At 42.1% G+C, this 12,064-nt stretch overlaps 1 protein-coding gene across 1 annotated transcript; it reads right to left on the bottom strand.

The window, feature by feature from the left end:
* Positions 1 to 4,634: 4,634 nt before the first annotated feature.
* Positions 4,635 to 11,791, bottom strand: TMEM254 (transmembrane protein 254). Its single transcript, XM_054206311.1, has 4 exons — positions 11,613 to 11,791; positions 9,871 to 9,974; positions 8,534 to 8,593; positions 4,635 to 6,228 (listed from the first exon to the last, which is right to left on the bottom strand). Exons 1-4 carry the CDS (start codon positions 11,718 to 11,720, stop codon positions 6,108 to 6,110), a joined length of 393 nt encoding a protein of 130 aa, XP_054062286.1. The 5' UTR covers positions 11,721 to 11,791; the 3' UTR covers positions 4,635 to 6,107.
* Between the last annotated feature and the right edge of the window lie 273 nt (positions 11,792 to 12,064).

The following is a 12,064-nucleotide window of genomic DNA, read 5'->3' as shown; positions in this document are numbered from 1 at the left end:
GCAGTGTGTAGAGTCTGGGTGCAGAGGTATCCTAGGCTGGGCTTGTGTGGGTCTATTAAGTTTGTGTTATATCTGGTGAATCGCATCTCAGAGGTGCACACCAGAAATATTGTGAAATTGGGTAAACCAGTCCTTAAATTTCAGGGTGCAGCAGACTCCACCAGCTAAAATCCATATTCATGTCTCCAGTGGAAGAGGATGCCTTGTCCCACACATTCCCACCAGAGCTAAGCTACTCAGCTTCGGGAGCAGCCCTATGAACCCAAGGTTTGTCAGGGACACGGCACAACTTTTTCCAAGGACTGATGCAAACAAGGCATATCTTTAATTGAAACAAAACCACTTCCCACATTGATGCCTGAATTTCTTCAGCCAGGTGCCATTAGCTGTGGACTAACATCTAAAGCTCTGCCAGTATGTGTTTGCCTAGCATCAGAAGTTCATCTCCCCGTGCAGGTGGCGTGTCCTTACAAGTAGCACCTCACCATTAAGCCTACTTCTTTGGGAAGATTTAGAAACGTGTGTTCCTTCTTCCCAGCCCAAAATGCAGTAAGTGTGTTTGACATGCTGTATCAAAGTTTTGCTAGATCCAGACCTACACGTGTGCTTTAGTGATGGGAAAAGGAACCGGCAAGACTCCAGGGTTGGACAATAATTCCTGTCAGTCATTTATTTGATGGCTTTGGTACTGCTGACACCTTCTTTGCTGTTTGTTTAATTGTGAGTAGTCTGCCATTTGTAGGATGTTGAAGTTTGCAGAGTTTCTGTCTATTACAGACCTTTGCTTCCATGTACTCCCAAATTTTTGCTATATCCCAATGGAGGGGGAATCCCGCTGAATGCCGTGCCCTCCTGAGCTGATGAATTTCCCATTGTTCAAAAGCACTTTATTTATTTATTTTATATAAAGCTGCTGCGCAAATTGGTGGCTGTGCTTGGAAAACACTGTAATAAAACGTGAATGCTTGGAAGTAATACAATAACATTCATACACAACAACAGCGACCCTGAACCCATATAGCTTATTTCTCTGAAGAAAGGAAGAGTCCTCAGAGACTTCCAAGGAAGAAAGGAAGCGTCCTTAAGGGACAGAGCCAGATCAGCCACACCTGAGTGCATCCACAGAGAGGATATGAGGGGCTCGCCCTGCCCTGAGGGGAAGGTTGGTGAGGGGGCTCAGCTCTGCTGTTGCCTGAAAGATCTAAATGCAGGTACTCTTACTTGTCTTTATTTATTTATGCATCTATGAACTTTTAAATCTTTTGTGCTTCTGAAATTTGTGGAGAAGGGTGTCATTTGCATGTGGTTTTTCTTTTGATAAGGAGTCTGGAGTGTCTTTAGAAGGACAATTTAACTTGTGTGGTTTCTAGACTCAGTAAATTGGTCTCCCTGTCTGTTCCCTCAAGGGGCACCAAAGGGGCTTTTCTTTAAGAGAACGGTCTCGAAGAATGCTGGTACTTGATACGGTGGTGTTCTTTGTACCTCTCTCCCCTTCCCAGTCACACACGTGCTGTAGCTCTGCTTGGAGTGGCAGGGCCTGGGTAAGGTCTAGTACGGTACATGGATTGCGCTACTTGTGTGTCCTCTGAAGAGTGAAAGTAAAGGAAACGTTGAGGGAGTTTTTGTTTCTTGTGCTTTCCACAAACCACGGCAACTTCTTGAGCCGTTCACGCAGGCTTTGCGTACAGGCACCAGTCCGAATAAACGTGTTGCTGGCAAGATAAACTGAGTGTATAGGCTGTTGGCCATATGCCAAAAGTTTTAATTAAGTCCTCAAATGAGTGGAGTCATTAAAAAAACCCTCTATAAATGTCTCTTTACTTTGTATTTGGAGATCACCTGCTGGGGGGTAGGGCAATAAAAGCGTACAGGTTTGTAATTAACAAGCAAACAAGTAAAGGATTTTTTCAAACTGCGTAGCCTCGTAAATAGTGAAGTGGGACTGACAGCCTCATTAACCAGGGCTCCTATACAACAGCAATGTAATTACAAAATGTGAACTGTTGTTTTCCTCTCTTTATTCAAACATGAGGTATAAATACAGAAGGAACATATAATTCAGATTCTCTCATTCCTGGAAACATTACTGCATTAGTTACTTTTTTCTTTGCAACAGTTGTTTGCCTGGAAGCCTTCAACTCAGTGAGGTAACACTTGCTTTCCATAACACGGTCCTCTAAAATCTACTCTATTTCTGTAGAAGGTCTGTGATTTCTGCCACCCCACCCCACCCCAGAGATCGTGCCAGGGTGCCCACAAGCAGCAGACTGTAGGACTTTGAAGACCTTGCTTATAGAGGTCAAACTTACCGCAGACTCTACCCCAACGGCCAATGAGGCCATTCCCCCGGCGTCAACTGGGCCCTGTTGCCATTCAGGGGAGCAGCTGCCCAGCCCCAGGACAAATTAAACGTTGTTAATGAACCAACGCTTGGGTATTTATTTCCAAAGCCTGGCCCAGTTGACTCCTGTTGCTGCATTTAGAAAGATCTAGGTCAGAATGGAAGAAAGGCAAAGCAAGACAATATCTTGTGGTTCTGAGAGGGTTTTTTCATAACTCCCTTGCAAAAATGAGCGACTGCCCTTAAGGCTTTAGAAATAGTCCTTGGAAACAGATGGGAGATGTCTCATTGCTTCTCTTTGCGCTCAGCAAAACTTCTAAGCTAATGCTGCATTTCCTAACACAGCTTCTTGTCAACACAGCTCCACTTGAGCAGTGATTTGCCAAACACGCTGATCTGGAGATGATTCAACTTTAAGTATATTACTCTTATTTCCATATATTATGATTTAAAGGTGAAATAGATCAGCGTAGTTTCCAAGTGTTTTCTCCTGCAAAAAATTTACCAAGTAATCACAGCACAAAAGCACTGTTTTAAGCAATGTGATTATTTGCAACTTGTATGAAGTGATTCCTTTTGATCACCAATGCAGGTCAAATACATAATGCCTTATTTTGGTACACGCTGAGAAAAAGCAGGCACCTTTGTTTAAAATTTTTTCAGCGTCTATTTTACATTATTAGCATAAAGCATACCTCGTTTTGCACATAGGCTTTCGTAGCAAGGGTGGGTTTTTTCTTATGGTTTCAATTTGAAATGGATGGTTAAACAGCACTTGTTCCTCTTCAGTACTGTCAGCAGCCTGGTTGGCAGAAATATCAACCTGAAAACCTTTCTCAGCTTTCTTTGTGATTTACCTTCTTACTTAGCGGAGTTTAATAGCAAAAGCCCTTCTCTAGATTTCGTTTGACCTTCCTTTTGGTGGGAAGTAACGTTTTAAACAGTGAAATATTAACATTTGCAAGCGTCCTCTTTCGGCAGGCGGGGCGGGTTGGGTGTTGGTGTGATGGTTGGACACTCAGGAACTTAAGGGTTCAGCTCTGTCGCCTTCCCTTTATGTTGTGGAAGAGGTACTTTGATTGCAGCGGAAAGAATTGCTCTACGTGATTAAGAGTAATCCTTTATTGTCGCTATTAGGATAGCCTGGAGAAATGCTTATGCCTGGTGTAACCAGTGCTTTTTCCAAAGAGCCTGTTACCAGCCATGAATTTATGTCTCTTCATGGGCTTACTGAGTTGCTGCCTTGGATTCACGCTTAAGGTGTGTTTATCTTGCTGTATGCAATGTTAGGGATGCTATGAACAAATATTCAGAAACATTATCTCAAAATTATTTTGAATCTTGGCATTCTGCGGGTTTGTTTCTTTTCCTCAAGGCTATTTTGTACTAAAAGCTGGTCAGCATTGCTTATCCCACACTTCTTGGATTTTGAGTTTGGGATTGCAAGGGCTTCAAAAACATTAAAAGACAGGCAGCAGTGCCTCTTGCAGCTCTGGGACAGCGGCTGAGAGAAAATACTTGTTAAAAAAAATTTAAAAATATGAATATATATATAGGTGGAAAAACCGAACTACTGCCAGTTCTACCTTTTTTTTTTTTTCTATTTATAGCTTCCTTGGGCTGCATTGAGGAAGCTCTTACCATCGCCTCTCTGAAGGGAAGCCCTTCCAATTAAGTTGAGTCTAAGAGCAAGCTGTCAACTTCCCAGAGCTGTGATTTACCTATAGCTACTGCAGAGCCCTGGCTGAAGGGCTGGGACGGTGAGCATCACCTGTGCTTGGTTGCAGGAAGGGAAGGTAGCGTAGTGGTTCTGACCTTTTTCACAGCTTCACTGACGGAAAGCGAATAGTGGGAAATGAGAACCAGAAAAAATGCATATTAAGAGGTCTTTTACCACCTCTCCAAAGTGCTTAACTAGCCTTGGTGTTACTGTCACACCTTCTCCTCTGTACAGAGCACTACCAGGAAAATGTTGAGCCAAAGTTATTCCTTCTATCCCTTCACATTTTTAAGTTAATGCTTACTAAGCATTCCATTAGAATTCATCTTGAAACGCAAGGTATTACACCCATATGTGATTAGTGCCATGGAGAAATTTTTTTTTTTTTGAGACAAGTCACATCTATACCTTGTCCCATTAGAAATTCTAGATGTCTGTGGGACTTGCTCTGGAACTTATACAGCCAGCTGATCCTATATGTGCCAAGTGTGAATACTGATAGCAGTGTAAAGATGATGTCTGTATACTTTGTACAGACATTTACTTTCAGGATAAATTAAAAAGCAAACCAACTTTTTCACTTTTTTATATCTTTATTACAGGGTCACAGACTAAGATAAAAGGTTACACAGTAAAACATAGCTCAGGCTCTTGACACTTCTGTTGGATTTCTCGCCATTAAATGAGTTTCTACTTCTCCACAAAATGTTATCAGTTTGTCATTTAAAAAAGAAATAAAAATAAAACCACTGTTTCAAACCCTTCAGTTCTTCATGCTTTCCGTACCAACTGAAAAGCAAAAACTTTATGTACCCAGTCTTGGTATACATACAAAACTTATGTACCAGAAGTCTTGAATAAGACTTCTCCATCAGAAGTGTTACAGTCTGTAGGTACTGTAGGTTCCTGCCTCGTGGAGGTCTTCGTTAGAGGAAGAGCAACCTTTTCTTGTCCTTTCTTCCAGAACAGTAGCACCAAAGGCGGCATGGTAAAACCTGCCCCCATGCTATAGCTAGTATTTTAAATAGGTATTACTTTTAAAAGTGCTAAAACAAGAAAGACTAAATTCTTGTTCAAATAATCAAAAGTAAAAGACAATATGATAAAAGGCTCACTACACATAGTATAGGAAGTACCCTGAGGGGTGCTTAAGATGGTCTCTCAAACATAGACTTCAGGACATCTGATGTATGTTTAATCACTACATCTAATTTCATTCACAAATATAAATTTTTCAGCTAGATTTTGGAATGCTAATTGATTTTTTTCCTTTTTCTTGGATTTTCTTGGATTCTTGGATAATAAATTACTTTCAGAAAAGCTGCCCTCAAAGCTATAGGATTACTACTTTATGCTGTACTAACTCAAAGATTAAAATCTTCATTCAAAAGATGAGGTCACGCTGCATGAAATTTAAGGCACACGTATTTAACCAAGTTAAAGCGCTTCACGTATCTAAGCTCATCACTGTACCTCAACCTGAACTGAGACTTGGTCTTTTTAATGTGCCTGCAGCAATAAAGTGGTCTGTCCTTTGTGGAAGAAAATAAGCTGACAAAAGAAAGTACAAAGACCAGGCTCTAACAACAACAACAAGCCTGACCTGTAGAGAAAATATAGGTAAACTTAAGTCCTATCACCGAACAGGTGCAAGTTGCCTTGTGGCTGTAAGTAACTCTCCCTGTTGCAGCAGAAAATTCCTCCCCATGTAAAGGTAACCTATCAACCACGACCACCAGCTGTCAGGGACTTTTCAATGACAATCAGACTATACAGTCCGTGCCAAAAACTGGCTTCTGGCATAATAAATGGGATGACACTTTGGCAGTGCCAAGACTGATGAGCTGAATTTCTACTGAACTATCCACAGAGCCCCGTGAGTTATAATTGTCTTGTTTAGTAAAAGGAGAGTTACTTGGGTAGAAGGGCACTGCATCATGTAGCAGGAATGTAATTTAGCTAATTATAGCACCCGGACATGTAAGTGAGGATATTTTCTGAAAAATGAGGGTGAAGAATGTGAGAAGTGGCTTCTTTCACTGTCTTCTAGTACTGCTTCTTGGCTGAAGGTTTGTAAGACACCAGAAGACCAAAGGAAGCATACCCAAATAAAAGTGTCTGAATGAACCAATGAAACTGAACTGCCGGGTCAGTGATTCCTTTAGATCTGTAACATTAAAAAAGCATAAAATGTGTCAAAAATCGTATGGTCTTGCAGACTATACTATGATACTTACAAAGTAAGGTTAGATATTTCTACTTATTCTTAATATATCAGACTTGATTAGAACATTTGATCTCAGCATCATTAATTTCAATCCTCTGAGACTCATTTTCTGTACTAACTAAACATACGTATTCTTGTGACTTTAAGCTCTCTACGGGACAAAGGTTCTTTCAGAGATTTCATGCATGCAATTTCCTCAATAATATATAAATTGCAATCTCAGCCCATGTTATTTGAAATTACTTATCCTAGAAGTTCAGGTACAAAGAACCAAGAAATCAGAGTAGCTTAATACTAATCTTAATATGCAATCCTGTATGTAACTTCTTGTTGACTACAGTCACTGAAGGTAGACTATATGCTAGCAGGGCAATGAGGCCTGATGATTACTGTGCAATGAAGGGGGCAGGAGCACTGCTACCTGAATTTGTATCAGGGGCTGAAGACACCTGACTACAAAGCACAGACCTTCCTGTGTCAGTTAGTTTTAACATAGCATATGTGATTTTTTTCTGTATATTACAGAAACTATCTTTTTTTTTTCCTCCACTTCATTGTTGTTAGGTACTACTTAATTTTCAGAGAAAAGAACAAGTACAAGCATTGTAGCAAACCCAAGTGATTTCACATTTCCAGTTCACAACTATGTCAAGCCTAACTGTGCTCCAACTCATTAGTTTACGAGGGAGCTCCCCCTATTGACCTTTGCTAGAACAGTTCAGCTGTTAATTGTTCTGTATCATCTACACGTACAAAATGATTGTGTAGCAAGTGTTGATTAACACAACATTTCTTAATGTTTATTCTTAAATTGACTGACCAGCTGTGAAAAACTTCTTTTTGTAATCCCAGCTGCAGTGTTTCCAAATGAGTGCAGAAACTAGCAAAGTAGACCTTAAGAAATTTACCTGCTTATATAAAGCAAGCTTCCTTGAGGAGACCATGTGCAGAAATACAGGCCAACAGCCAATGACAGTACTACCACTGATGAACAAATTTGTATCTGCTTCCTCGCTAGTTCTTCCTCATGCCTCCTTTGTGATAGTTGTAAGTAGACATCATTTTCATCACTAAAAAGTATATGGTGTTTGGTGCTCATAGCAAAGTAGTGGTTTACTGAAGTATGCCTGAAGTTATGATGGGCAGGCAATCTATGCTCTCTTTCTTAGGGGTTTTAACACTACTGTGTAAAACGTCATTACTTAACTTCATTATAATACACTCATTTGGTACATTCACTGGTAATCAAGTTCCCCCGTACTTAAAAATCACCTTAAGCCTGTGTACTTCTCTATCTACAGAATCAGATCAGTTTTAACTTCAAAGTTACATAATTTAAAACTGCAGCCTGGTAAAAAATTTGTTACTGAGTCCCATTCTGAAGGCAGAAAACGTTCATCCATATTCTATTATCTTGAGAACGACCTTGAATAGCTTTCCATGGAACAAAATCCCTTTGCCTCCACGGGGTGTTATCTGAGAGGCCTGTGACACAGCTGTGAACTGAACTAAATGAAAGTGGAAAACCATCATTTTTACAATGGCAAACAGACTGGCCATTATCTCTGTAGAGCATGAGAACCAATAGCGACATTATTCTGAATTATTACAAACGAAATTCAAATTAATAGATGGACTATATGTTTGGACAAAATACCTTTCCAAATAATTTGTTATCCTAACATAGAACTAAGCTGGCTTTACTTTTGTAGTCTGATTAGTCAAAGTATTTTATCCCACAAACCTGCAGATACAAGTACGTCTTAAATAGCCCCAAATGGAAGTATCCAATTGTGTTCTCACAATATAGATACAATCACTTAAGCAGGTAATTAGCAATCTTAAAGTTGCAATGAGGTAAGATCTGATGAAGTTCTAACACCTGAAGTTATCAGATTACTTCTACACTATCTATTGTTCCCTCTGCTTCCTGAAGTGCAATGTTACCCAGTGAAGAGCGAGTTCAGAGACAGACAGATGGACAAGCTCTGGCAAACCTTGCTGCTCCCAGTTCTGCAAGTTGCCACCCCTTGCTTTTGCCACCCTGTACAACAGTAACCACTAGCAGAATTTGCAGTAACCTCTTGTGGAAGGTAGCAAACTATCACTGCAGCAAGAATTTTATGTGTCCTCTGAAATAATATTGCCACTGAGAACCACCCAAATCAGTCTGTAGCTTATGTCATTTGGATCACAAATCCTTTTCAGATAATCTGTGTTGGGGTGAGGGGAGGGAACAACTTACTGGCATAACTTAACACCGTAGAAGGCTTCTACTACATGAATCAACCAGGATACCCAGAACCTAATAAAAAGAAAACATGTTTTATTTTGTTGAAAATTAGGCAGAAGACACTTGTATCAGAGATGCATTGTGTAGAGAATCTAAAACTAGAAGCACAGAAGTAACATATCACTTTAACATAAGAAGTGAGGCTTGCTTCCTATCTTAGGGGAAAAAAAGGGAGAAGAAAAAAAAACCACACCAAAACCAAACATGCATAGTCTTAAAAGAAACTAAAGTCCACTGAAAAAGATAGAGGAACTGTAACTCATGCAGTATACCTGGACCTGCCATCTCAAGTACCCACTGCACATTTCCAAAACTTTCAGCACTTAGATTAAGCCAAAAAAGCCAAATGCTTTGTGAAAGCAGTACGAATTAATCCTAGTTAAGTGTCCAGAATCTACCCTTTTACTCACACAAGTATTTTTAGTCGTCCTAATGAGTTACTGAAGTTTTTATAAGTTTAGTTCTACGAAAGCAATTGTGTGTACAGATTCAGAATATATAATATTACTTGATTAGTCAAACTTGGTCTACAAATTTTCAGGTAGAAGGTTTTTTAAAAATAAAAAAAGCTACACAGGGTATTCAGTTAGGATCAATTTCAATTCAATACCTTGCTGAAGCAAAATATGCACTGAGCAGAGATGAAGGCTTATCTTCTACTTGATGCATTGTGAAATAAATGAGAGTCTTGCTGTCTCTCTGTCTTTACAGGCAGCCAGCAAGTGAGAGATCTGGTTACAGGGAAGTGTTTTCCAGCTCTTTTGTTAAAATAACAAAACTATGTTGTGTAACCCAGCAAAACTTAGCACTATGCAGTTTTTTCAGCAGGTTATTTCTCATGTGGACAGGATCAGGGTGAGTTAGTAGCAGGGTAGAAAATGTTCTTTAACTGAAGCTGGAAAAAGAAGATTCCCAAAGAGAATTGTGCTACTTAAGTAGCAATTTGACAAAAGAACCACTTTTTAGGAAGTGTTACAAATCTAAGTTTACATATGGACTGACAAGTGTCTCCAGAAGTAATATCTTAGGTTTTTTTCTTTTCTCACTGTAATAACACAGATGCCAAATTCTAAGTTGAATTTTTAAGCTTTCATACTGGTTGTAGCCTGTCTAGTCTTCTGTGTACTTATTACCCCACACCCTTAGTTGTAATGAGCTTGAAAGGAGAGCCCTTTAAATGTAATTAACAACTGGGTTACAGGAAAGCTTGTTAACACAGACTAAGTAGAAGAGTCAGAGAGAGGCAACAGGAGAGATGCAGTATAATTACACAGTCGAATATAACTTACCCATAGCATACCCATTTGTGGTGGTTTTTCACTAAATAATTAAGGAAGGTACCAAATATTCCCAAATAATTATAAGGTATAGTTGAAGGCCAAAGCGTTACCCACTTTAAAAAAAGAATAAATAAAAAAATTAGTTAGCTTAGTTCATGGTAGAGTTATTATTAACATAACCTTTAGATTAGCTTTCTTGTCGCTCCCCACCCCCCGATGTCTGTCGAGCATGGTTTAGGGCTCATCTATACATAGTATTTAAACTCTTTCATTCAATTAACCTTGTCTAAGACCCATATTTTTCAACAAGAAGACCACTAGCCTTCTAAAGCACGCTTACTTGAGAAGATTCAAACCTATGAAACTTCTTTTCCTTGACATACAAGATACCAAGGCGGTAAGTTTAAGGTTGCCACCTGTGTACCAAGAGTGCACCTGCACATTAAGTGGCATTTACGTTGTAAGCTCATTACCTATTACACACAGTAGCAGCAAAAAATACATTGTCTCTGTCCTGAAGAAGTTAATCTGGTGCAACTGACCTGAAGAATGCAAACAATGACTAGACTGAGGAGGAAGAATAACTACTCATCTATAACTAGGGGATCAGTCTTTCTTCCTTTGGTCCTTAAAAAAGAAAATGACAGATTTTGTCCTCTTTTGAACGGGGCACAGAAGATCACTGAGCACAAAGCCCAACACCAAAGATACGTGTGGTGTTCAGGTATCCTTCCTGTCACCGAGTTGTCTGCAGTGCTTTTCACTGTCTACCTTTATTTTAAGAAGCTGTGGAGGAGAAGCGGGGAGCCAGTGAGCTGTGCACGCCAGAGTCCATCGGGGATGCAGGGCAAACACTGAGCTGGGACAAAGCTCACACTGGCTTATCTTTCCTCTGGTATCAACGCTGCAGTTTCTAACCGTGTAAATTGGGCTGTGCCGAGCTTGTGGCAAGATGGTGGATTTAACCAGGGAATCTGCTTAAAGCTCATTCTGGTTCTTGAAACAGTCCAAAAGCTGTTTTGTGAGCAGTTTGGCCTGCCTTGACCGCCGCTTTTTCAGTGGTGGTTCTTATGTGTAGCCAATCCGTGCAAATAGAAGAAAAACTACAACACGTGAAAGTCAATGGATGACCTTCATAAACTTGTCCGATATATCAAAACTGTCATTAATCCCCCCACCCCAGTAATCTGACCTATTTTTGCTGAAGTCTATTTTTAGAAATCAAGACTACACAGTGACTGAACTTGTCTGTTTTCACACAACGCTACCAGTTAATACCTGAAGCCATCACCTGTAAATGCACCTTACTTATTGCTATAACCGACAGCTGTCCTAGAGCGAGTTTTACTGATGCACCGCATGCTTCCAATTTTGTGCCTGTTGAGGGATGCGGGGCCACCGCCTTGGCTTCACTTTGCAACCCAATTCAAGTATTTAATTTGGGTTTTTTTCCCCCCCCTCAGAACTTCCTTCACGGATGCGTTCGGCCCCCTCACGGGCCGGCCTGCCCAAAGCCGCGCCGTCGGTTTCCTCCCCCCCGCGGTGTATTTCGGAACGCGGCCTGTATTTCATCACAGAAGCACGGCAAAACAGTATTTCAGCACAGAAATACAGCAAAACCGTATTTTGCCGGGGCACAGCAAACCCACGGGCGTCCCTATGGGCGCCGGCCCCGAGGGCGGCGGGGGGCCGCCGCAGGCCCGCACCTCCCCGGCCGGGCCGCGCTCGCCCCCCTCCCCGCCGCTCCTTACGCCGAGGAGGATCATGCCGAAGGTGATGGCGATCATCCAGATGAGCCGGGAGCGCTGGAAGTGGCAGCTGCCATCGCGAAGCCGCTCCGCGCCCGTCGCCGCCGTCATCCTGCCGCCGCTCTGCGGGCCGGGCTCGGCCGCCGCCGCTAAGGCCGCCGCGGGGGGGGCGGAGCCGGTGACTCGGCGGGGCGGGCGGGCGGGGGTGCGTGTGGCGCCCTCGAGGGCGGCCGCCGCCTGCAGCGCCTCGTCACTTCCTTCCGGTGGGCCCGCGGGGGGCCGCCGCTCCCCGCCGCGGTATGCGGGCGGGGGGAGGCCCGTGCGGGTCTCCGGTGGCGCCACCCCCGCCTGGTCTGGCCGCGGATGGCGCCGCGGGCGCGCTCTGGTGGCACAAGGGCTCAGCGGCGGCAGAGTGAGGGAAAGCAAGGCGTCGGGGCGACCCCCGAGGGGTGGCA

Source organism: Rissa tridactyla, chromosome 6 (assembly GCF_028500815.1).
Source record: "Rissa tridactyla isolate bRisTri1 chromosome 6, bRisTri1.patW.cur.20221130, whole genome shotgun sequence".
NCBI lineage: Eukaryota > Metazoa > Chordata > Aves > Charadriiformes > Laridae > Rissa > Rissa tridactyla.
The sequence above is the reverse complement of the archived record's forward strand: the minus strand, read 5'-3'. Positions and strand labels throughout refer to the sequence as shown.

Excerpts from the sequence above, each read along its gene's own strand:
- TMEM254 (XM_054206311.1), bottom strand. The coding sequence starts at position 11,720 with ATGACGGCGGCGACGGGCGCGGAGCGGCTTCGCGATGGCAGCTGCCAC. Across the intron at positions 9,975-11,612 it reads TCGGCATGATCCTCCTCGGC|TGGGTAACGCTTTGGCCTTC; the intron begins GTAAGGAGCGGC and ends CTTTTTTTAAAG. Across the intron at positions 8,594-9,870 it reads CACAAATGGGTATGCTATGG|GTTCTGGGTATCCTGGTTGA; the intron begins GTAAGTTATATT and ends TCTTTTTATTAG.